Source organism: Physella acuta, unplaced genomic scaffold, assembly GCF_028476545.2.
Source record: "Physella acuta isolate Inbredline_101_S28 unplaced genomic scaffold, ASM2847654v3 ptg000672l, whole genome shotgun sequence".
NCBI classification, from domain to species: domain Eukaryota; kingdom Metazoa; phylum Mollusca; class Gastropoda; family Physidae; genus Physella; species Physella acuta.
The window spans coordinates 252,673-280,000 of record NW_026732191.1 but is presented as its reverse complement, the minus strand read 5'-3'; the positions used below and the strand labels follow the sequence as shown (position 1 = coordinate 280,000).

The following is a 27,328-nucleotide window of genomic DNA, read 5'->3' as shown; positions in this document are numbered from 1 at the left end:
TATTAAATTTTGAGTAATTTCCGTTGACCGGAAGTAGTAATTTACGCTATTTCCGATTCCATAAAACGCATGTAAATTTATAAAGTACTAATAATATTGCGCACTATTATGCACATTTTGTTTTGGCGTTCCCTTGGTGCGCAATTCTTTTTTCTATGAGATTCTATTTAAAAAAGTTAAAGTATTTAAAATGGATTAAAAATCAAAACCATATCCCGAGTTCCCATCCCCTGGTTTTTTATACAAGATTATTCGAGAAAGTTTAGGGGAGATCACTCCCGGTTTATTTTAACAAACAGTTGCTATTCTTATACAAGAAAATACTGTATCTGGACATATTTAACGACTATAATGGCTTTTTCCGACGGGAATAACGTTTTTTTTTTGTTACCCTCCAGGGGGGTTGGTCTACTACCTCACAAAATATCAAGGGGATCGTTCGGCATTTTAAAAAAAATAGCTGATGTAAGGAGAATGTCACTCGTGGTCACATTTTAGCCCTCGCCGTGCGAGCAGAGGCTGACCGATAGTTTATCTATAAGGCCGATTCATTTACACAGCTCTATGCAAAACATGAGCTAGATGTACAGAGCCAAAGTTCCAAAACATTGTTTTGAAAATAGTCATCGTTTTTCACCAAATTAACAAAGTTTATATAGGGAATTCGGACCCGTCAGTTCTAAGGCCTTCCGGAATTTCCCGAAGATAACGCCTATCTTATAGTGACCCCCGCGGGTATATCTACGACCTCAGGAGTTATAAATGGGTTTGTACGTCCAGGTATTTGTATTTATTTTATTGAAAAAAGTACTGTTTATTTAAGGAAATATGGCCCCTGGCCAGATAAAACATTGTTCCGGAACTTTCCCGAGGGTAGCACAACTTTTTTCCTGACCCCCTGGGTCCGATGTACATCTCCAAGAGTTTTCAAAAGGTTCCTACGTGGGATATATTTTTCGATATATAGCCCATATAAGGCTATAAGATCATAAGTGTATAAGATCAATATAAATTCTGATTTACCGAAGCACATTGAAGCTGACTATCTTGTTTCTTCCTCTTTTCTGAGCAATTGTTTAAGAAAACAAAATGTAATTCTGTATTGTTGAGTTTAATAATTTATGTATTTTAATTTCAGGTCATGATATCGTCTGATATACCGAAGCATATTAAAGCTGACAATCTTATTGTTTGCTACTATTTGAGCAAGGGCAATGATTGTGCATCAAGCTTGGCTTTAGCTTGGCTAGTTCCTGTTGAATTATTCTACTTTAGCTACGCGTTCAGGTCAGTTCTTTGGTCATTTATCTTTTAAAATCAGTAGTTTTGTTAAGGTTGCGGTCAATATCTGTCAGATATTGATTTAGTTATGTGGGAAAAGTAAGCTTTAAAACATCATAAGTAGTCATGTTTTCGAACGAAATTGTTATTTTAAGGTTAGATTATAAGTAAGCTTAAAATTAAGTTTTTATACGTAGTAAGTATTTAGAGATTTTTTTTTTAATTAGCTCAGTTGTTAGTTAACTTGTGTAGGGTTAATTCAGTGGTTTTCTAGCAATGTTGTCAAATACATGATACATTAACATAATTATGCGAGTATTGTATCATCGATATCGCTCACTCTGATATTGTTACACCCTCTCCTCAGTGTGCCATATCCCAACAATTCACGTTCAACTCCTATGAGGGCTTATCTTATTATGGTGGCTGAAAAAGACTTATATTCCGATATTTTAGTTGATGATATGCGCGCTTTAAGCTACAAGTAAGTGTTGGGACTTAAACTCGAGTTACACTAGTTGATGACTATGTATGCTAGTTTTGATGATTACTTGATGATTATTTGGGCTAGTTTTGATGATTACTTGATGATTATTTGGGCTAGTTTTGATGATTACTTGATGATGTTTTAGGCTAGTTTTGATGATTACTTGATAACTATTTAGGATAGAGACGATGATTACTTGATAACTATTTAGGATAGAGACAATAATTACTTAATGAATATTTAGGATAGAGACGACGATTACTTGATGACTATTTAGGATAGAGACGACGATTACTTAATGAATATTTAGGATAGAGACGACGATTACTTGATGACTATTTAGGATAGAGACGACGATTACTTAATGAATATTTAGGATAGAGACGACGATTATTTGATAACTATTTAGGAAAGTGCTACTAAATGACAAGTACAATTTAGCCTAGATGAGTACGTAACGCATTAGGTCTAAGACATTACATCATCCCAGAAATCATCCACACCCATCATCGCTCCCCTGATCATGTACGCCCCTGCCATGTACCCATTTACGCCCCTGTCATTTACCCCCCTTTACCTCACCACCGCCTACATAAGAGCACTAAAACCTGAGCCTTTTCTAATTGATTCCCGGTTATTAACAGATAGAGAAAAGGATCATCATCATTATTTCCCGTTCGTTTCCAAGACCCATGGTGCAGAGAAAGCAGAGCTAATCTGCTTTAGAGAAATGGATAGTGATATTTTATCATTAGGTTTATGTAGTCATGTTAATTTCCTCAAGCGCTTTAGTTTCCGATGTTCCTACCTCAACGTACCAAATTCGATACCTGCAAGTCTCCTCAGGCTGGCATTCTGCTTACTCCACCAACATGGATAACTTCGGCCTCTATCTCTATGGCTGGAAAGATAGCGGCGCATTTCTACACGCCGTGGGTTTTGTAGTCAAACAAGAGGTGAGTGTTTAAATAAAATTATTATACAATTATTCTTACACATTACACGGGCAGATGAGGCTCGATAGTTGGGACCAGCAACTCGTTTAGGAGAGACAACTCCAAAATCAAACAACTGCTGTTTTGTAGTTTGTTGTTGGTCAGAGGCGTAGCGACGGGAGGTGGGGGGTACATATGTCCCTGGGCGCCGACCCTAGGGGCGCCAAAATACGATAATTTAGATGCTATTTTGAATTATAAATATACAAAATATATTGGTGGGGTGCCAAATTGAAAGTTTGTCCCCGGGCGACGGGAGGGTCGCTACGCATCTGTTGTTGGTTGGACAAAGGTAATAGAATTAAATCCACCAAAAAAAAAGCTCGCTGAAATCGGATTCAACGGCCTATATTGCGCATAACAATATGATACATAATACAAAATTATGTTCGAGTGAATCTCTTCCAATTTTAAAATTTAAAAAAGAAGACGAAAGAAACTAAATTATAATATTATCGTAAGTCACCATAGTTCGCTCATTTGAATTGAATATACTGTATTTACTTTGGAAGCGAAATTACCAGTAAAATAACAACATACGATAAAGTTAGGGGGAGATCACTAGCAATCTATCAAATTATTTATTAATTGAGACCATGTTTACCTTTGAGGTGTGCACGATTTATAAAGAGATGCAGCCAGGAGACCTGATTGATAACGATTGTGATGGGAGTGTTGATGAAGATATTCCAGGTAGGATTTACGTCTAGATTTTTGTTTGGATGTCTGTTTAGTTGTCTGTATAGATGTCTGTCTAGATGTATGTCTAGATGTCTGTCTAGATGAATGTTTATATGTCTGTCTACATTGCTGTCTATATTGCTGTCTAGGTGTCTGTACGTATGTTTGTTGTAATGTTTGTGTAGATGTCTGTTTAGATGTCTGTCTAGATGTCTGTCTACATGTATGTTTATATGTATTTCTAGATGTCTGTCTAGATGTCTGTCAAAATATCTGTCTAAATGTCTGTCTAGATGTCTGTCTAGATGTCTGTCTAGATGTCTGTCTAGATGTCTGTCTAGATGTCTGTCTAGATGTCTGTCTAGATGTCTGTTTTAATGTTTGTCTAGATGTATGTCTAGATGTCTGTCTAGATGTCTGTTTTAATGTTTGTCTAGATGTCTGTCACGATATCTGGCCAGACGTCTGTCTACATGTATGTTTATATGTATTTCTAGATGTCTGTCTAGATATCTGTATATATGTCTATCTAGATTTATGTCTAGAAATTTTTTAAATGTCTGTCTAAATGTCTATATAGATGTCTGTATAGATTTACAACTAGATAGATGTCTGTCTAGATGTGTGTTTAGTTGTCATTATCTCTAAATATCTACATGTCTGTGTGTCTATATGTGTATAGGTCAGGGTGTCTAAATGTCTACACGTCAAGACATGACATAACTTTAATAATATTTTAACAGGTACCAGATCTAATAAAAAAATGTCCAACCCATTGGGACTAACATATCTAACCCAAAACATGGTGGCGTTAAATTACCCTAAATGTATTATTGATTAAATGCGATTTTAAATGCAAAGTATTTTTAAAAAAATGTATATATGTTCCTGAATCAAGCGCTGTGTGGTTTTTGTTATTTGAAAGTCTTCAAAATAAAATTATGACGTAGTTTGTTGGTAAAATGGTGCTGCTGTATTAAAAAAAAAACAATTACATTATTTAAATACATTGTGACATTATATACACGTTAAATATCTGTTTAATTTGTTTTTCGATTAACGCATATGTCATAATATTTTGACTCTGTGAATTATCTAATTATGTCGAAAAATGCTTTATTTTTTACATGTTCATATTGTTGTTGTTAAAATAAAGCTTTATTTTATTGTGTTGACGAATGAAGGCCCAGACACAGATCCTATGAAACGAAACGATTTTAAAAGGGGAAAAGCAGGTTTGTAAATATTTTACAAACTTTTAAAGAAAATACAATGTTCTTTTTTATTAAAACCTTGATATTTTTTAAAAATTCGCTAACTAATCGTTCCATTAAAAAAACGAATTTGTTGAGGGCCAGTACTGAATTGGTTGTAAAGTTAAAAGAAAAAAAAACTACATGGTACATGATGATGGTCTTCTATTATATTAGACAATTTCTGATTATAGGTTGCAGACAATTTACAAGTGTGTGTGCTACGTAGATTAATCTATGAAGGAGTTTTAAAGATTTGCATACATGCTCGTTAACATTTTTGTATTAATAGAATATATATATATATATATATATATATATATATATATATATATATATATATATATATATATATATATATATATATATATTTGTCTATAAAAGCTTATATACTTACATTTATATATTCATTTTTTTATACAGCTGTGGTGAGGGATAATTGTAGATGGAGACGTTGTAAAGTCATATGTCTGTTTGTCTGTGTTCGTTAGCTTTCATCGTTAACGTACTGCTACTTGCAGCGATTTGGTCTAGAGATTTGATAATACAAAACAAATCAGACATACGTTTTTTTTAGATAGGATCAAAATATTGTATGGAAATCACGTCTGTGTATTTCAGAGGACGGTGGATGGGGTGAATGGAGAGGATTCACCTGTGTACCGTGTTACGATACATTTTATACACTACGGTAATGATCAATTGTTTTATTTTTATTCATAATACTTTAATGAGCACACGAATATTGACAAAGAGATCTATTAGCTAGACTTTATCCATCGTATAAATATAAAATAATTTCAATGAAAACATAATGTCTAACTTCTAAGGTATAAATTGCTGTATGGACTACTAGATTTTACTTTAAGAAGCATTGTTTCTCTAAACGTCGGTTAACTAATAACACATTTATTTTAGCAGACGACAATGTTAAACATAAATTTTAATGTATTCTTACATTCATCATCATCATTTCCCGTTCGGGCCGTTCGTGTCAAAGACAAAGAGTGTTTCTTCCAGACTTTTTTCTCCGGTGGGGGGGGGGGGGTCACTTGATATTTTTTTTGGGGGGGGGGTGGGGGCGGTCAACATTTTCCGGGGGGGGGGGGACCAGACACTAGTAAAAGTATATGTTTACTATATAAATTCCATCTCGTTCGGGGGGTGGGGGGGGGGGCTCCGCCACCCCTAAAAGATGCCTGAAAGAAACTCTGAAGACAAATGAGGGAGATGAAGTCGAGTTCAGAGAACTCAGCCTATGAAGGTATAGCGTAGTCAGCGCTTTTTCAATCCGCCTTAGTTTCCTTAATGTGAGTTAGGAACCCATCAAAGCTGGATGGACTCAGGGACGTTCCTCTTTATTAGAACTCGAGACTCATGGGTTAGCAGTCTAGCTCGCTACACCGTCACTGTTATATTCAATAACAATTTAAGATCGATTGTATTATATGATTATGATTTAAATCAAAGCAACTGTTTCTAGTCGATCATGTGACAACCCAGCCCCACAATACGAGGGCAGGAAATGTGCAGGCTATGACACGGAGAGCAGCCAGGAGAAATGTGATAACTGCTTGATGAGTGAGTAGTGCTTGCTATGTGTTGTTATTGGTAGTCCTTATTAGAAGTCATCATTAATTAATAAAAAGTCGACCTTAGAAGTCGCCTATAATAGACGTCGTCCTTAATCGAAGTCGCCCTTAATAGAAATTGATAGAAGTCGTCCTTAATAGAAGTCATCCTTAATAGAAGTCGTCCTTAATAGAAGTCGTCCTTAGTAGAACGACTTCTTTATAGAAGTCGTCTTTAATATAAGTCGTCTTTAATAGAAGTCGTCTTTAATATAAGTCGTCTTTAATAGAAGTCGACCTTAATAGAAGTCGTCTTAATAGCAGTCGTCCTTAACAGAAGTCAAACTATTGGAAGAGTTTAACCATTTCTTCGTATCATCACTCAAGTTAACTCTCCTGTTCAGATTTAAATTGTTTTAACAACTGTTGATATTTACTTGAAATTATCTTCAAAATGTGCGACAAAAACAGGTGTCAAAAACATCCTCGATAATAATATATATATTTTTTTTGTAATTGAAAGTAACTTACTGAAAGTAATCGGGTACAATAAACTCCGCGTTAACAAAATAATCCTTAAATTGTTAACTTAAGCGCCATGCCCTATTGGAAAGTATGGACCATCCTGTGAGAATGTGTGCAGACACTGTGCAGGGGCGTGCCACAAAATCACAGGAGAGTGTCCGGTGTGTTCGAATGGCTGGACAGGAGTGAGATGCACGACACGTGAGTATCAAATGGGAACATTTAATAGTGTGTAGCTTAAAATTCTGCTGTGTTTTCTTCGGGGGGGTTGGGGGGGGCACTTGAAATTTTCGGCGTTGGGGGGGGGGGGGGCGGACTAAAATTTCCGGAGATGGGGGAGGGGAAGGGAAGACACTGTTAAAAGTATATATTTTTTTATATAAATTCAATCCCGTTTCGTTCGGGCAGTAGGTGTAAGTCCCCTCCCCCCCCCCCCCCCCCGATAAGATCAGTGTTTCTTCCAGACTTTTTTCTCCGGCGGGGCACTTGAAATTTTCGGGGGGGGGGGGGGGCGGACACCGATGAAAGTATATATTTTCTATATAAATTTCATTTCGTTCGGGGGGGGGGGGCGGTAGACATTCTTCGGGAAGGGGGGGGGGGGGTGTGGCGGACGGAGCCCCCCCGTAGAGACGCCTGGAAGAAACTATGGATAAGATGCCTGGAAAAAAACTCTGGAAGTCTGCAACTAAACCGCTAAATATAACATGATGAAATTGTTTCCCAGCTTGCCCTGAAATGACCTACGGTCACGCGTGTAGGCATTCATGTCTCGTGAAGTGTAATGGACGAGACTGCATTGAACGAGAGCTAGGATTGTGTCCATCAGGTATGTCACTGTTCTTCAAATTTACATATGGTTGTATTGTTGTATATATACTGCGTGTACTGGTTGCACGGTCGTGTGTATACGTTTTCTAATGTATTAACTATATTATCCAGGAAATGTAACGGGTTTATCAGCTGTTGTGTACTACCTTCTCCTTGTCCTAATACTCGGGTCACTGTACGGTTTCTTTATGAGTAGGTAGGTTTACGGTGTTGCCGTTGACGTTTCCACTTATTTTCAAATATTGTGATTTTACCCACTTAGTTATGTATTTATAATTGAGATCTATATATAATGGATACAAATAATAAAAGTTTAAACATTCCTCAGGTCGCACTTGGAAGAGGATCCAGATGTTGTAGTGACAGTGAAACGTGTGTCTTCTAAAGAATACACGGTCACAGAACAAATTGTGGCTGATCAATAAAGCCAGTCGATATTCTACACATTCAATGTGTGGTTTAAAAACTACACTTCGTTTTGGGATCTCGTGAATTATTTTATGATAATGTTATTTTCGAAAGTAACTTCGTTGTTTATTTATTTTTAAAGATAAGTCTGTATTCTTATACTTTCTAATAAAGCCTGAAAATAAATGAATTTATATCAAAGATTATGGTGTAGGTTTATCAATGTACTAGTACAGTGCTCTCCCCGCCTTGATTGTGTTGTTTAGTTGTGCGTGTGGCATCATGCGATATCAGAGAGTGGATGATTGCTAACCCGCTATAGATCTAGATGAAAACTTATTTTTTTAAAGTTTATATTACATAGAATAATAAAAGCATTCTAATATGTGAGGAGTCCACTTGCAAAACCTGTTAAATACACTTTTTGAAGAAAATAAGTTACTTAATAAAAGTTAACCAAAAAAGAACTTAAAAGTCGATTTCTTCGAAATCAACGTAAAGTGACTTAGCAGGTTTTGAAAGTGGACTCTTCATTTTATGTTTTTAAAGGCTTTTCGAGAGCTTAAAATTATTAGTGCACATGTACTTCATATCAACTGCCCATTATAGATTATTGATAGAAATGATACCACTGATCGTCATTTAGTTTATCTTTGTTGTAATAATATGAGTCAAATATAATATAAAATGATACTTTAAATGGTTTATGGTCGAACGAACATTTTTTTTTCTTTTTAAAGATATCGAGATGTTTTTTTTCTGTGCATTTGTTATGTCCGATGTCACTAATTTGAAGTCCACAATCTGTTTTTTTTCACATAAGGTCTTGGAAATTGTGTAGTTAAAACTATTGTACTTAAAACATCATTATTATTTTGAATCAGTATTTATTGTTCTTAAGGGGATATGCGCGGAAAAAAATCACAAAATTTCTTGTTTTTCGTCATGATCAGTTTCTTGCACTTTTGGATACTTTGTCCATTTTTGTATAAAGAAAATAATAACTTTAAAGAGAAAAAAAATATTTTATGTGTTTGAATTATGATTTTTATGACCCTATTAATTAAAAAATAATCAATTTTTCCCAATCTTACAAGATCTCTATGAAAAGTTTTATATCCATCATTGTATTGTATTTGACATCATTGGAAAGCTGGATTTCTCATGTATCTAATAAACTTAATTTCCTACATATCGGAAATACCAAAAGCTTACGATCGGCTTTGCAGTTTACACAGATATGGTACTTTCCTGACCTAGTTTTCGTTACTTTTGGCTGTTTTTCTCAGTTCGCATGTTTTTAACACTAAAAAGCCTACTACTTTTTTATTTATTAAACAATACCAACCATATTTTCAGTAATTGTTCTTGATGCAAAAATACAACTTTTGTCACGAGGGAATTGTGATTGCTTTCATAGAAAAAAAGTATTTGGTAATTAATATGCAAATTTTGAAACTTTTGAATACTAAAAAGGGTACGATTTTTTAGACCTTGTAAAATTCTTACTAATAATTATTTCAAAAAGTTGTCGTGACAAAAGTTTCAATATATACTGAAATATAAGCAGTTTAAATTTGATTGCTATAGGTGCATAAATAAAAAAGCCTTAGTATTTTTAAAAGTACCGAAAAATTCAAAATGGCGGAGGTTTTTTGGGTTTCCATGACAACCAAAATTGTTTTCGACCCTTTTTTTTGCTGTTTAATAATTACTTTTATATGCCAAATATGATAAAAGTATTCAAAAGCTTTGAGATCTTAAATTGTAAAAAATAGAAAAAAACATAGCATATCCCCTTAATTATGTTAGAAGAGACAAACACTTGGTTTAAAATTGTTTGGCTAAAAATATATGAGTTATCTTTTGAGACATACATTATGGATTTGTTAATGCTAAAAGCAATTTCAAATCAAGCTGATATCATTAAATTAATAATACTGATTTATACGATTAATTAATCAATGTCTTCGCTGTTATAAATATAAAACAAATAAAACAACAAAGTTAAGGCATAATACTGAATTGTATTATAAATTATGGGATATGATTTACATATTTCTGATCATTGTATTTTTTAATAAACCGATGCTTGATTTTGTTTTGGACGGACATAAAAACGTATCCAAGCTATTTTTTTTAAATTCCAATTTTACAAATGAAATACTAATGAAACATTAAGCTATGTTCGTGACAATTAAACTATTGATTGTAAACTTTCTTCAACCGAAAATATGAAATCGTACCGGTAAATAGTCGTTATTTTATCAAGTGTGACACAGCGTTAGTTAAACGAATATTATAGGCACTTTAAATCAATAATTTCCACCACAAAGCTGGCGGTTACCTATATATATATATATATATATATATATATATATATATATATATATATATATATATATATTCAATTTATATATATATATATATATATATATATATATATATATATATATATATATATATATATATATATATGCGTGTGTATGTGTGTGATTGTGAGTGTATTTCTTACAATTAAAGAAGGAAATTTTATTAAGTGTTTTTGATATTTTATTTTTGCATTTGCCTATAGTTTACCTGTTGTTTACCTGTTGCAGTTTATAATTTTTTTTCCTTTCTCAAACACTATACTCAATTTCTAATTTCTTATACTTAAGTGGTTTCATTTGATTTTTTTTTTTACCTTCGCATATACGAAGTATAGATAAAGTATTGTAATCGTGCAAAAAAAAAAAACGAAATCGAGAATTTTACAAATCTCATATTTTTTCAAATCTTGAGTCGGAAAAACACAGTTTTGCAAATTAATCCATATGTCTGTATGTGTATGTATGTATGTGTGTGTGTGTGTGTGTGTCTGTACACAAGATAACTAGAGTACAGTTATAGCTAGATTGATGAAATTTCATATATAAGTATTACTATATCAAATTTGTATTTCTGTATTTACTTTTCAGCGATTTCCGTTTACTGGAACTGGAACTTTATCTACTATCAATTTTTAAAAGCCAATAACTTGAGTAGTATTTCATATAGATAAATGAAATTTCACATGTAAACATGCAAACAATTGTGTAGTCGTGTGTGGAGCGAAACGTAAACGGTTTGAATTGCTAATATATAACATAAACATAATACCTATAGCCAAGTAATTGTTTAAATATCACATGCTGGTAAAAATAATAAGAACAATGTAAATACAACTTGTAAAACGATATTTATATATGTTTCACATTTATTCAAAATCACATTGGAACTTGTCAGAATCCTGAAAGGTTTATATGCCAAAATGAAATTTCATTGCAAGTATGATAACAGCTGGTAGTCAAAACAGGACATAAGCAACCATCTGTTTAAAAAACGACATAAGCTGTGCTAATAAACGAAAATATAATTACACAGTACATCATTTCTTTCAGGTTTACAACATGTAGTGTATTTGCAATACCATGTTTCCAAAAAGTGTTACTTTATACTGTATGTTATTAATTAATAAGTTACAGCATGAAATGGCCATCATGTTTTGAGTATTCTTACTAACGTACGTACAAACTGAGTCAATGAAGTTCAAACTGGTGACAAGTATAATAAGATAGATGTTGACAGCGCACACTATTACAATCATAGAAATAATATTGTAAATATATTTACTTATTAATGATTCCGATTATTCTCCTATTATTGTTCTACTGTTTATATTAATACACTTTATCTTCAAACCAAAGTCCTTATGTAATTATACTTGATTTAATTTTGTCAATTAATTTTACAAAGACTACACTAGAACAAAAAAAAATGTAATAATGTAACAAACGGTTAAAAAAATTGTATAGATGTGTGCGAAATTTTAAAATTAAGTTAATTTACAAAGTATTTTCATCAATAATTAAAATCATTAATTAATAAAACCTAAATTATTAATGCTGACGACATACATATGCACAAATACATATTTCTACAATTATATATATATATATATATATATATATATATATATATATATATATATATATATATATATATATATATATATATATATATATATATATATATATGTGTGTGTGTGTAAATGTGTATGTGTGTGTTGATTAAACTTATCAATGCACAGTTCGCTGTACACAGTAATCAAACATCTGTATTGACTCGTTTAGTGACTGTGTATTCCTTAGAAGACACACGTTTTACTGTAATAACAACATCTGCCCTTTTTGGCTGCTTTCCGCCCGATTTTCTAATAGAATAGACAAAAATAATAGTCCCTAGTTAAAAAGGTACATAATTAATACATCTACGTTTGTGTTTAAAAAAATGAATGGTAAGAAAAATCTTAGAAAAAAACAACAAATAACGCATTTCTGAATGAAAACTTACCTATACAAATATACCACACAAATGGAGCCGACGAGAAGAAAGAGTAGAACGTAGTACACCAAAGCTGATGTTGCAACTTCGTATACTGTAAGCATTAAAAAATATTAGTCATTCAAAAGTTTAAAAATAAATGTGTACACTTCCATACTTTACACATTCAAGTACAAACAGAAGTTCACATTAATTTGTACTTGTGAAAAATGACATACCTGATGGACACATTCCCTGTTCTCTTTCAATGCAGTCTTGTCCATTACACTTTTCTTTACATGAGTATTTACAGTGGTGGCCGTATGTCCATTTTGGGCAAGCTGTGGAATCAGGAAATCTTTTCGAATGTTTGTATTATTTTCATACGAAAGGCTAAACTTTACAAGATCCTTTTCCTATTAAATTATTGTGTTAAGTGTTTAGTGTGTTAAGTTTTGTGTATCGTAATGTTCAACCATCAAGCAACGCGGCTTTATGTTAATTCTTTATGTCAACTCACATAAATACCCACTGGTTTATCACATTTTATAGTTTTTTTTAAAATAAGCTTAACCTTTAACTACATCATGCAGTTGTACAGCAAGCTATTGAGTCTTAGTGAATCATTACATATAGAATACAATAACGAACCAGGTTTGATAGAGATAGATTCCAAACAGAACAAATGTTATAGGGTAAATTTAAAAAAATACAATACACGTTTTGAGCCTTGTGTTTTATATCTAAAGACAGTGTTGTAAGAGCAAACGTCCAGGCTAAACTTTCTATAGTGACGAAAAACATTTTTATTTATTAAGTTGTTAGGAGTACTCACATTTCTATAGCAGCTTGGACTACTCACACATCCAACATTTCTACTTGGACTAATTACACGTCCAATATTTATCCATTAGCTGGGACTACTCACACGTCCAACAATTCTACTTGGACTAATTACACGTCCAATATTTATCCATTAGCTGGGACTGCTCACACGTCAAACATTTCTACTGAGACTACTCACACGTCCAACATTTCTACTGGGACTACTCACACGTCCAACATTTCTACTTGGACTAATTACACGTCCAATATTTATCCATTAGCTGGGACTACTCACACTTCCAATATTTATCCATTAGCTGGGACTACTCACACGTCCAATATTTATCCATTAGCTGGGACTACTCACACTTCCAATATTTATCCATTAGCTGGGACTACTCACACTTCCAATATTTATCCATTAGCTGGGACTACTCACACTTCCAATATTTATCCAATAGCTGGGACTGCTCACACGTCAAACATTTCTACTGGGACTACTCACACATCCAACATTTCTACTTGGACTAATTACACGTCAAATATTTATCCATTAGCTGGGACTACTCACACTTCCAATATTTATCCATTAGCTGGGACTACTCACACTTCCAATATTTATCCATTAGCTGGGACTACTCACAAGTCCAATATTTATCCATTAGCTGGGACTACTCACACTTCCAATATTTATCCATTAGCTGGGACTACTTACACTTCCAATATTTATCCATTAGCTGGGACTACTCACACTTCCAATATTTATCCATTAGCTGGGACTACTCACACTTCCAATATTTATCCATGAGCTGGGACTACTCACAAGTCCAATATTTATCCATTAGCTGGGATTACTCACACTTCCAATATTTATCCATTAGCTGGGACTACTCACACTTCCAATATTTATGCATTAGCTGGGACTGCTCACACGTCCAACATTTCTACTGGGACTACTCACACGTCCAACATTTCTACTGGGACTACTCACACGTCCGACATTTCTCCATTAGCTGGGACTGCTCACACGTCCAACATTTCTACTGGGACTACTCACACGTCCAACATTTCTACTGGGACTACTCACACGTCCAACATTTCTACTGGGACTACTCACACGTCCAACATTTCTACTGGGACTACTCACACGTCCAACATTTCTACTGGGACTACCCACACGTCCAACATTTCTACTTGGACTACTCACTAACATTTCTACTGGGACTACTCAAGAGTCCAACATTTCTACTGGGACTACTCACACGTCCAACATTTCTACTGGGACTACTCACACGTCCAACATTTTTACTGGGACTACTCACACGTCCAACATTTCTACTGGGACTACTCACACGTCCAACATTTCTACTGAGACTACTCACACGTCCAACATTTCTACTGGGACTACTCACACGTCCAACATTTCTACTGGGACTACTCACACGTCCAACATTTCTACTGGGACTACTCACACGTCCAACATTTCTACTGGGACTACCCACACGTCCAACATTTCTACTGGGACTACTCACACGTCCAACATTTATCCCCGATCCAACCATTGGAACACAGCTCACAATTCCCAGACCTGACGTCGCATGCACCATCACCAACACAGTAACCACATTGTTGGTTGCAATTGCTGCCGTATAATCCAACAGGACAGGAATCTAAAAATAAAAAATAAATATGTTCATCTTTTTACAAAATTATAGGGCAACTTTTCTCTGGAAAGGTATTGTAATATTTTATAAGTAGTATACGCACCTGTCAACAACTAGCTTTACTTACTAATGTCACAGGTATGGCACAAAGTGTTGAAGCTTTCCTTATCATGCCCTACACAATTCATCCCTTCATGTTTTGGTGCTAGATTTTCACACAAGCGCCTGAAAGAATAAGTATAATGAAATGCAGAGGCGTAGCGAGGGGGGGGGGGGGGCGGGGGTGCGGAACGCACCGGTGACACCATTTAGAGGGGATGACACCAAGGCAAAAAATAGTAACATTTATAGAGAAAAACTTGAGGGGGGTGCAAATCGAAAGTTTGAAGGGGGGGGGGTGCAAATCGAAAGTTTGAAGGGGGGGGGGTGCAAATCGAAAGTTTGAAATTTGTCCACGGGAAGGGTCGACCTAAGGGGGGGTGCCACCATTAAGTGCCGCACCGGGCGACACCCGACCTCACTACGCCACTGATCAAATGTAGTAGCATGGACAGGCAAGAATGCTTACATTATTCAACTACGTGATAAATAAAAAAAACAATACATACATACTGTTTACATATAAGGAAAAATTAAACTTTTTTATTATTGTGCTGAGTTAGCAATCAATTACTGTTATAAAAATAATTCGTAAAACAACAAAAAAAAACAACAACAATTATTTAATTACATTCGTGTAGAATATGTGTCATTGCACCCGTCACACTCTGTCAGTCCCCATTGACCCCATCCACCATCCACTAAAACATAGACATGTATATATATATATATATATATATATATATATATATATATATATATATATATATATATAATTTATATCTGCTTATATGTGAGCTAAAGATCATAAAACATAATATCACTCATTGCACAGAATTTGCTAATATCGCAACAATATATGCTATATAAACAATTGAAAATCTATATAGATGTTAATAATATTTATTTTAAATTAAAGTTAGTTAAACATAAGTATTAAATCTGGACAGTGTCGCATAATGATTGGTGTAAGAGCTTCACTCGAAAATAGCAGAACTATAACGTTAAAGTCTACCGAACACTGGATAATGTATTTAACATCGAAATCTCCAATAATAACATTAATCCCACACTAGAATATACTAGAAGACTACAGAGACAAAATTATTGTAAACACGTTTGAATTGAACCAAATCAAAAAGAAAGTTCGTTAAAACTGAATGTCCAAAAATATACCGGCTATTTCCCGATTTGTCGCCCTGACCTGTAGTAAGTATAACAATTTGATTGTACGAAAAAAAATTTTTTACAGCAAATTTTTTTTTTAACAGTTGAAAAGGTAGTTTTTTGTAAATAGTTTCAATTTTTTCAGGAAATATAATTAATTATTTTAAAAAGTCACCTTCAAAAGTAAAATAAATAAAGCTTAAAGTAATAATTTACTATGTAAGAATTTTTTAAAAAATGTTAGCTTAAGATTCTATATTTTCTTTAATAAACTTATTTCTAAATACAATTGACAATACAAAATATACTATTTTAACTCTTAATACCGATCCAATGTGTGTATTTAACAAGCAGACTTTCGTATATTGAAAGCAGGGCAAGGCATACCAGACGTATATCCTACTGTAAGAGATTAATCAATGACCTGTACTACGAAAGCCATTATTGTTATTTATTTTCCAACTCTGAGTACCAAGATGAGCTGTAGGCAGAGACGTAGCGAGAGGGCGCGGGGGGTGCGGACCGCATCAGGTGACACCATTTAGGGGGGGGGGGGGGTGACACCAAGGCAAAAAATAGCAAAATATATAGAGAAAAACTTGATGGGGGGTGCAAATCGAAAAGTTAAGGGGGGGGGGGGGGGGTGACACCATCAAGTGCCGCACCGGTTAACACCCGACCTCGCTACGCCACTGGCTTTAGGTGCCGTGTTTAGAATAACAACGACATTAATATAAATTGATCTTGCGCAGCTACTTTGACATACGTTGATTCAATAGTATAGCTGCGTGAATTAAAAATAAAAATGCTGTTTCAATTAAGAACTTACGTTGTTACCATAAGCATAACCAACAACATGTAGATATGCACCCTTATCTTTCCAACCAAACACGTACAGACCGAAGTTACTGAGATTTGTGGAGTAAGCAGAATGCCAACCTGGTGGGATTCGCAAGTATCGAACTTGATACGGGGTATGATTGACATCCGATACTAGAGCTCTTGAGGAGGAATATAGGATAGTGTAATGAACAGTTCAATGATACTTTAAAATTTGAAGTTTGTTTTTGAATTTGAAAAAAAAATTGAGAAATTTTGAAAAAAATATGTTTATGAATGTGTCAAACATTTAAAGTAAAAAAAATTTTTTGTGAATGTGTTTTACTTGTATGAATCAAATATTTAAAGTAAAAGAAAATGTTTGTGAATATGTTTTACTTGTATGAATCAAATATTTAAAGTAAAAGAAAATGTTTGTGAATATGTTTTACTTGTATGAGTCAAATATTTAAAGTAAAAGACAATGTTTGTGAATGTGTTTTACTTGTATGAATCAAATATTTAAAGTAAAAGAAAATGTTTGTGAATATGTTTTACTTGTATGAGTCAAATATTTAAAGTAAAAGAAAATGTTTGTGAATATGTTTTACTTGTATGAATCAAATATTTAAAGTAAAAAAAATGTTTGTGAATGTGTTTTACTTGTATGAATCAAACATTTAAATTGAAATAAAATGTTTGTGAATGTGTTTTATTTGTAAGAGTCAAACATTTAAAGTAAAAAAAAAATGTTTGTGAATGTGTTTAACTTGTATGAATCAAATATTTAAAATAAAAAAAAGTTTATGATTGTGTTTTACTTGTATGAATCAAACATTTAAAGTAAAAAAAATGTTTGTCAATGTGTTTTACTTGTATGAATCAAACATTTAAAGTAAAAAATAAATTACCTTCTTCTTAAACCACACTTTCTAACCCTACGTGCAGATAAACTGGCAACACTTACCTGTAGTTTAGAGCGTTCTTATCGTCAAGTAAAATAGTTGAATATGTATCTTTATCGGCTATCATTATAAGATAAGAGCCCATGTGTCTAGTAGTTGAATTGTACGGAAAGGGTACGCTGTAGTGAGAGAGGGAGAGAGACAGAAGATAGTCACATTGATGTCAACATAGGAAAAGTAATATTCCCCTTCAAATCCTGGCAGTCTATGGGGTAATTGAAGTAGAGTTCACCTGTTTATGTCACCTCGGCATATGAAGTGATAGTGTGGTAAGCACTATGCCCAGCCGCCTTTACTTTCCCTTAACGAAGTTAAGTACCCATCAGAGCTGGGTGGACTCAGGGACGGTCAACATACATCGACACTAAAGTTGTTCACAGTCTTATTTTGCTACACAAACCTCATCCGAAACACATTATCTTTTCCTGTTCTCGCCCAAGAAGCAGATGAAGTAGAGTTCACCTGATTCAGATACTTCGCATGTGAAGAAAAAGTGTGGTCAGCACTATGCCCCGCCGCCTTCACTTTTGATCAGCTCAGATTCCCATCCGAGCTGAGCGGACTCATTAGAACTCAAGCCAATCGGGTTAGCCAAAGAGCTTTCTACTGCTAGGTCGCAACGTCCTAAATAGATGACGTATACTTTAAACCATTGCTCGCCCACACCCTGCCAGTAGTAACGGCCACTGGAGCTTAAAGTCTGAAAAAAACACTGCGAATGAGACAATACAGTCTTCATTAATATACAATATTAATGGCTTGGATTGCACCATATATTTTGTTGAAAAAATGACAGGCTAATTTCACAAACACCAACTACCAAACGTAAACACTCATCGACCTGAATCGTAACTGCCCATTGAATTGAACCCTGCCCCGAAAACGTAACTGACCAAACCACTGACCTGAACACGTAGCTGAAGTAGAACAATTCAACGGGAATTAGCCAAGCTAAAGCCATGCTTGACGTACAATCATTGCCCTTGATCAGATAGTAGCAATCAATAAGATTGTTAGCTCTAACGTGCATAGGGCGTGTGTCACTTATTACTATCTGAAATGGTAATTAATCTCATTAATTAAATATGTTATTGCAATACTTTTTAAAGCAATATTAAAAATTATTTAAAAATGATAATATATATGGCGTATTCAAATTGTACAAAAAGTACTCTAAATTTAAAGACGATTGAGTTTCAATATAATTTAAAAAAAACAACAGCTTGTATAATTTTTATTCCCGACAAACGAAATAATTTTAAATAAGCCGGGAGTAATCTCCCCTAAACTTTCTCGAATATTCTAATATAACACTACGTGGGATGTCAACTCGGATTATAGACATGATTTTTGTTTACTTAAACTTTTAAAAATAGAATTAAATCTAGTAGAAAAAAATTGCGCACCAAGCGAGCACCAAAACCAAATGTGCGTAATAGTGCGCAATATTATTAGTCCTTTATAAATTTACATGCGTTTTTTGAAAAAATCGGAAATAGCGTACATTAGTACTTCCGGTCAACGGAAATTACTCAAAATTCGATAGATGGTAGAGAATAAGATCTTTTAGTTACATGTGAAATTTCATTTATCTATCTGAATTAGTACTCAAGTTATAGGCTTTTGAAAAATTCAAAGTAGAAAAAGTACCACTTTCGGTTAGCGGAAATCGCTCAAAAGTTGATACGGATCTACGATTTTGATATAATACTTATATATGAAATTTCATCAACCTAGCTGTAACGGTACTCAAGTAATCGTGTTTACACACAGACACACAGACACACACACACACAGACACACAGATAATACGGACAAGATTGCAAAATTATGTTTTTCCGTATCAGTGAGGTGTAAAACGTCGAGATTTGTAAAAATCTCGTCGAGATTTTTAAAAATCTCGAGTTGCGATGGTCAAGGTTAGCTTTAAGTTGATTATTTGTGAAAAGTTTATACAATTCGGATAAGTTTAAAAACAAAACTCACTGCCTAACAAAAAAAGAATATTTAAACAAAAACAACCTAAGTCTAGACATATCTTGGTCGCAAACATCCTTTTTGTTAGACTTGTATTCTCTTTTTCGTAAACGGTATTAGTCAAGTTTGTATAGTGTTGTTTGATTTAAAGTGTTTTTTATATAATTATTTTTGAAGGGTTAATTTTAAAATTGTTTATGCTACTCTCATGCTTGTGTAGTTCCTTATAACTAACTCTTCACCTTCGCCGAATTTGTTTAATTTATATAATATACAATCTTTAAATTTCCATTATGAAAAATGGTAGTTTTTTTTTGAAACATTCGCTTTTAACACACAAATACACACACACACACACACATATATATATATATATATATATATATATATATATATATATATATATATATATATATATATATACTTACTCGACCTGAGTGATTAGAAATACACGTTTTATGAAATTTAAAAACTCAACTTAGCAAATATATACCGCCTGAAAATACGGTTACCGTTTCGCGTTGATTGCCATGCAAAGAAAAATAGGTTTGACTGTTGACTGTCACTGTAGTTGGAAAGCCATAATTTGTGGCGATTATCAACTCATCATTGATTTTAGGCGAATCAGACGTCAACAATCGATGTCTACTAAAGACGATGAATTCCACCGCCTTAAGAAATTCGAAATGGTTAAGGCTGTCTGTGAAAAAAAAAATTAGGGTTGTATTAATCAACTCAAATTAATAGCAATTAAGGTCAGGTTAACAATGATTTTATAGGCATCAAGCTAAACAAAATACATACATTTTATAAGTAACATAGTATTTGTTGTTTAATTATAGTGTTGATTTGTTCTTGTTTTCATTTTACCCAAACACACAACTAACAACCGCAAAAGAAATTAGTACACACAACTAACAAACGCATGCGAAATTAGTACAAACCGATGAAAGGAAAATTAGTTTTCTGCAAATCACATTGAAAAGTAAACTCTGATTCACACGGCACAACTATAGCTCCTATTGGATAATCCATAGAAAAAAAAATCTCTGAAAATAATGGGTTCAAATGTCAGAAACCTGCACTCACGGCCTAAATATATATATATATATATATATATATATATATATATATATATATATATATATATATATATATATATATATATATATATATATATATATATAAATATATAAATATATATATATATGTATATATATATAGGCAATTATATATATAGGCATATATTTAGGCATATATATCGTCCCCCTAGTATTATCTTGTTCTATCTCCCAAAATGTAGTTTTTAGAAAAACGCATTTGAAGTTTCATGGGGTCTGATTTCCCTATTAAAAATATTTTAAACTCATTTATTTTTTGATAAAATGTTAAAGGGCATTAAACAATGAGCATTGATGCTATTTTTATGACTTTATGTAGCAATAGAAGCCCAAAATAATTATTTTTCATTTTTGAGATAGAACAAAATACTATCAACTAGATCAGGATAAGAAAATTGTATAATGTTCTAAGTCAAATTTTGTTCTTTTACTTTCTCGTATATACGAAGTATAGAGAAAGTATTGTAATCGTGCACAAAAATCACTTGAAATTTTAACAATTTTCACCGTATTACACCTCAGTCCTTCATCACATCCGAAGTATAGAGGACTTATTTTAATCGGGCAAAAATTATCAATCCAGATTTATCAAAATTAAGAGGTTTTATGCGTAATCCAGTCTGAAAAACTGGGCTTTGCAATTCTGTCCGTATGTCTGTGTGTCTGTGTGTCTGTCTGTCCGTGTGTAAACACGATAACTTGAGTACCGTTACAGCTAGGTTGATGAAATTTCATATATAAGTATTTTATCAAAATCGTAGATCCGTATCAACTTTTGAGCGATTTCAGATAACCGGAAGTGGTACTTTTTCTACTTTGAATTTTTCAAAAGCCTATAACTTGAGTACTATTTCAGATAGATAAATGAAATTTCACATGTAAGTAAAAGATCTAATTCTCTACCTTCTGTTAAATTTTGAGTAATTTCCATTGAACGGAAGTAGTAATTTACGCTACTTCCGATTTCTCAAAAAACAATAATGTAAATTTTTAGAGTACTAATAATATTGCGCACTATTATGCACTTTTTTATTTGGCGTTCACTTGGTGTGCAATTCTTTTGTCTACGAGATTTTTATTCTATTTTTAAAACTTGAAGTATTTAAAATGGATTAAAAATCATGTCTATAGCCCGAGTTCCCATCCCCTGTTGTTTTATATAAGAATATGCGAGAAAGTTTAGGGGAGATCACTACCGGTTTATTTACAGTCAGTTTCAATAGCTTTCCAGAAGTGTAATGCACTTTTTTATGAGTAATAATATACTTTTGTATGAGTAATATCTTCTTTTTGTAAATCTGACTGTCCTTGGTCATTAATTTTCACTTTTTATCACTTCCATGGCAAAATGTATATATTAAAGTACATTACATGGCATGTAATGTTTTTACAGTTCTTTATAAGTGGGTTTGTGCATTAAGATGTAAAGTTTATTCTGTAACTTTGGGTTATCTGCATACATTAACATAATTTGATTTAGTCAGTGGCGAGTCTAGTTAGGGTGACACTCGGTGTGGTAACTGAGGGTGTCAAACCTCCACCGTCTTACAATTTTTGGTTTTGCGTCACCCCTCTACCCTATAATTTTATTTTAAGATTAACTGGATAAAGAATTATATTGCCTGTAAATTTTAGTGTTTTTCACATTGGTGTCGCCCTCTAAATGGCGTCACGTGCGGATCACACCACGCCCCCAGCCTTGTGATACAACTGGAATTAAATTATAAATAAAATAAATGCAAAACTCAGGAATTAGCTTAAAAATAATGTATTAATTTTACACAATATACACAGTTCCTAATGCAAAAACAACCAATCTTGTAATTGAATATTGAGAATATACATAAACACTTTCTTTTCTCATAATGATGCTGCGCAGCTTGAATACAGGCAGCGCCAATACTCATATCATTGACACTACATTACCAGGTCTCTGTTGTTTTTATTGTTCTCTTTCGCACTTCTCTGTGGATAGAAATAAAGATAGACTACATCAGTACAAAGTGCAAAAACAGAAGGACTTATCCCCCCCCCCTCTGCTACACTAATACCAAACTGAAAACCAAGAATAAACATATTCATGGTGTCACATGACATGGAACACAGGTAAAATCGCTCACAAGATCACGGAAAAAAAACTACGTCCACAGGGCCACAGCCCCACAGGGGCCGCAACTCAATGGATTAAAACTTCATATTTTTATCCCCCTTGGCTGGTAACCATATGTGTTACACAGCCCCCCCCCCTCACAAATAAATGTACAATGGAATTCACATTTACATTTACATTTACAACATACATAATAGTACTTAAAAAAAGTTAGGTACACTAGTACACAGACATTAAGTCCTTTCAACTCAAATACATTCTTCCCGGCAAACCGGTAGAGGCTCTAGTGCAGGTACTGGTCACCACTTGATGCGCCAGGTTGAGTCGCTCGACGGGTCGTCGTTGACGGGTTGACCTCCGCAGCTCCGCTGGTGGTTCTGGGTTGATCCAAGAGTCATCCTCGTCCGATGCCTCGTCCCTCGCATTCACCTCATCCAGATGTGGGGCTGGCCTGACCATCACCTTGTCTTGTCCGTCCCGGGCGACCACCTCGGGCACGAAAGGCGTTGCCTCCGGCCGAAGTCTGGTTGGGACCACTACCTTGATTGTCAGTTCCTCACCTTCATCTGCCTCACTGGTTGGGATGATCTCTCTCCGTCGCTCCCCCTCCGCCACAGTGGGTTCAGCACTCGACATTGTATAGTCGGGTCGCTGCCAACCACGGCGGCGTCCACCACGTCGTCGGCCTCTCCTCCGGCGGCGTCTCCGACCTCTGCTTGTGTCATGTCTGTCTCCCAAGCGACGATCTTGCTCGCGCTGAGACTGACATGCATGGTGTGGCTGTCTACCCTCCTCACGCGCACCCTTCGGCTGCAACCCTCCTCCACGGCGGAACACCCGACAGCCGTACCCCCAGCCGCTAGGCGAGGTAACCTGAGCTGTGGCTGCTCGACACTGTGATGATCTCGGTGGCGTAAACTTGGGCTGGGGGCTTGGCAGAACACGCATCAGCATCCGCTCCCCGACGCTGATGGACTGGCGTTTCCCTTGCTGCTGACTCCGTTGCCTAGCTGCTTTCCTCGGACAGTCGCGGACGAAGTGCTTCCTGGACCCGCACCCGTAACAAGCTCCCCTGTAAGGCCGTTGTTTCCGGGCTAGGATAGCTGCTGCCACCTTCTCCGCCAGACGGTCAAGTTGTTCCTCCGTGAGTATCAGCGGCGTCGTCTCTTGGCGAACAGCTGCCGTTAGTGAGTCTACCTGGATAGTCCTGTTAGCTGCTGCCGTGGCTACGACTGGGGACTCAGTTGTCCCATCCAGCCTTTTAACAGCTTCCAGGACGGACTCCATCTTCGGGCTAGCTTCCCCTGCAAACCCGCCCGTGGGTAGAAAGTCGGTGAACTCGTCCAGATCACTGTGTACTGGAGCACACACCTTCACCGTCATGGGCCGCTACGCACTTGCGTGTTGTAGCTCCGCCATCTTAACCCTCAACTTGGCCAGTTGCTGAGACAACTTCTCGAACGTCAGATCGCTGTTTTCCATCCTCCCTCTCAAGGTCAAGCCCCACGTTGGGCGCCAAATGTAACCCTCACTCAGTGGGGATGCTTTTACCCACTGAGGTGTTGTGGTTTAGACGGGCTGACCCTGAGATTAAGTACACACCGACACCGACAGTTGTTGTCAAGTACTCGCTTTATTTACAGCATCGAGCCATGACGGCGATGCAACACAGTAGTACAAAACAAACTAGCCAAGAGAAAAAAAAACTGTAGCCCTAAAACAAATGTAAATAAAAAGTTACATTCATGACAACACCACGTATAGGCTACAATATACACAGGTACAATAAAATATGTTTTGGCCAGTACACAGTACTGCAACAAGTACCAATACGTAGTACTACAAATAAATACTTATATTAATACTCACCCTAACTAGTGTGCACATGCAGCACTAGCAGGAATACACAAATAAGTATTTTAACAAACATAATTTATGTAACTACTCTACCTTCATTAGGTCTACATCTTGGTCACCGTGTCCACAGACAGCAGCCTTGCGTGTGCGACACGGCTAGGCATGAAACTACCCACATTCCCATGTCACATGACATGGAACACAGGTAAAATCGCTCACAAGATCACGGAAAAAAAACTACGTCCACAGGGCCACAGCCCCACAGGGGCCGCAACTCAATGGATTAAAACTTCATATTTTTATCCCCCCTTGGCTGGTAACCATATGTGTTACACAGCCCCCCTCACAAATAAATGTAATTACAATGGTTTTAAGACGAACAATGAATTACTTCACATTTTGATCTGTAACAAAGACATTGTTTTCATCATCCATATATTGGAACACTTCCTCATTATGATTTTGATAATATAAATACAAATAAACCCTACCGATATTATACTGCTAAACAATACAATTAATATATTTTTAATATAGGCGTATACTACGGTATACATTAACAAGATTAGGCCTATTATCAATTAAAATATTTTAATAAACAAACTTTGAACTAAATAATGTGTAAAATAACACAGTTAAGACAACATATAAAAGATAAATATACTTACGATTCAGGATCCGGTAATTCAGTCAGTTTATTTGCATGACAACCAAAATCGACTAAAAGATGTTCACACGCCGCCATTTTGATCAACGACGCACAAGTCACATGACTTAAACAGCTAATTTCATTGGCAGAATCGGACATAGAACATTATAATTCTAGCGTCTCCAAGGAAAATTTATACAATAATTATATACTGTTTGAACAAAATCATATTATAAAATTGACATAGAACAAGATTATACTGGCCAAATGCATCAACTTGTAGTTAGAACAATGTCAAATTGAAAAGTTAGGAAGCAGATGACTTAGAGTCACGTGGATAAGTGGAGATTGAACATTGTGCTTTCCTACATCATAGGGTCGAGTTTTTCGAAAAAATCAAAATTTGTAGTTAGAACAAGATAATACTGAGGGGACGATATATAGACATACATATATATATATATATATATATATATATATATATATATATATATATATATATATATATATATATATATATATATATATATATATATATATATATATATATATATATATATATTTATATATATGTATACATATATATATGTATACATATATATATATATATATATATATATATATATATATATATATATATATACATATATATATATATATATACATATACATATATATATATATATACATATATATATATATATATATATATATATATATATATATATATATATATATATATATATATATATATATATATATATATATATATATATATACATATAGGGGGTGTAGGTGTGTAAAAGTAAACATTAAAATACGCGTGTAAATAAAACCACAAGTAGCTACTTCCTCCTTCAGTAGTCTCCATTTCGTAGGAATCCAAACCACAAAGCATTTGACTGAATATCATAAATTCGTCTCTATTAGAAAAGAACAACATTGTTTTCAAACAGTAACATTTCGTGTAGTAATTGAAATACAATTTTAAGTTCGGATTTTTACTCAGTATGTTGTATTTCGTAATCTACAATCTAGAGTATGTTTAAATAAATGTAATGCTTTTATTTAAAAAAATTGATTAATTTTCCTCTTTTAAACTTTGTGTTCATTAGTGTAGATCAAATAATGTGGCGTTGTGGCCGAGCTGTAGAGCACTTGACTGTTAACCCAAAAGTCTCGAGTTCGTAGTTTAGATACATAGTATAATCTGCATTTCCCTACGTCTACCAAGCCTTGTGTATCCGACTCACAGTAGGGAAAGTAAAGGCTAGTGGGCGTAATGTTGGCCACATCATTCGCATATATGACGAAGTAAATACCATAGCTATATTTCCCACTGATGAAATAGACATAAAGCTTAAAAATAATGAAAGTGCGTTGAGAGTGTATTTATTCTTCTATTTTGTATCTAAAATCGTTTCCTTTTTAAAAGAGAGTTAAAAGCAGTGATTAATTAAATAAAAGAATTATATTCCATAATACTTATTCGTAATGAAGATAATTATGTTTTATAAATATGATCAATAAACACTTAGCATAATTAATCAGACATAATATTAAGACAGCGATTCTAAAACAAAACACCTAACCTATGGAGAATAGTTTGCCGTAGAACTGCGTAAGAATGGAAATACCAGGACCAGTACCAGATGTCAATTTTGTTATTGTCATCAGCAGATATAATAATGATTTGTTT

At 34.4% G+C, this 27,328-nt stretch overlaps 2 protein-coding genes across 2 annotated transcripts in view; one reads left to right on the top strand and one right to left on the bottom strand.

The window, feature by feature from the left end:
* Positions 1-8,926, top strand: part of LOC131949079 (uncharacterized) — a 10,637-nt gene extending 1,711 nt beyond the window's left edge. Inside the window, exons 3-13 of the mRNA XM_059310841.1 lie at positions 1,139-1,287; positions 1,649-1,765; positions 2,553-2,724; positions 3,375-3,456; positions 4,629-4,679; positions 5,319-5,388; positions 6,181-6,278; positions 6,863-6,994; positions 7,521-7,622; positions 7,736-7,820; positions 7,953-8,926. Of these exons, the coding sequence (XP_059166824.1) occupies positions 1,139-1,287; positions 1,649-1,765; positions 2,553-2,724; positions 3,375-3,456; positions 4,629-4,679; positions 5,319-5,388; positions 6,181-6,278; positions 6,863-6,994; positions 7,521-7,622; positions 7,736-7,820; positions 7,953-8,049 (1,155 nt within the window). The 3' untranslated portion in view covers positions 8,050-8,926. The remainder of the gene's footprint in view (positions 1-1,138; positions 1,288-1,648; positions 1,766-2,552; positions 2,725-3,374; positions 3,457-4,628; positions 4,680-5,318; positions 5,389-6,180; positions 6,279-6,862; positions 6,995-7,520; positions 7,623-7,735; positions 7,821-7,952) is intronic.
* A 3,202-nt stretch (positions 8,927-12,128) lies between these two features.
* On the bottom strand, positions 12,129-26,518 carry LOC131949071 (uncharacterized). Its single transcript, XM_059310836.1, has 13 exons — positions 26,479-26,518; positions 20,837-20,941; positions 20,405-20,592; positions 18,821-18,969; positions 17,918-18,034; positions 16,961-17,132; positions 16,141-16,168; positions 15,596-15,665; positions 14,993-15,090; positions 14,734-14,871; positions 12,616-12,717; positions 12,407-12,491; positions 12,129-12,266 (listed from the first exon to the last, which is right to left on the bottom strand). Exons 1-13 carry the CDS (start codon positions 26,498-26,500, stop codon positions 12,161-12,163), a joined length of 1,380 nt encoding a protein of 459 aa, XP_059166819.1. The 5' UTR covers positions 26,501-26,518; the 3' UTR covers positions 12,129-12,160.
* Between the last annotated feature and the right edge of the window lie 810 nt (positions 26,519-27,328).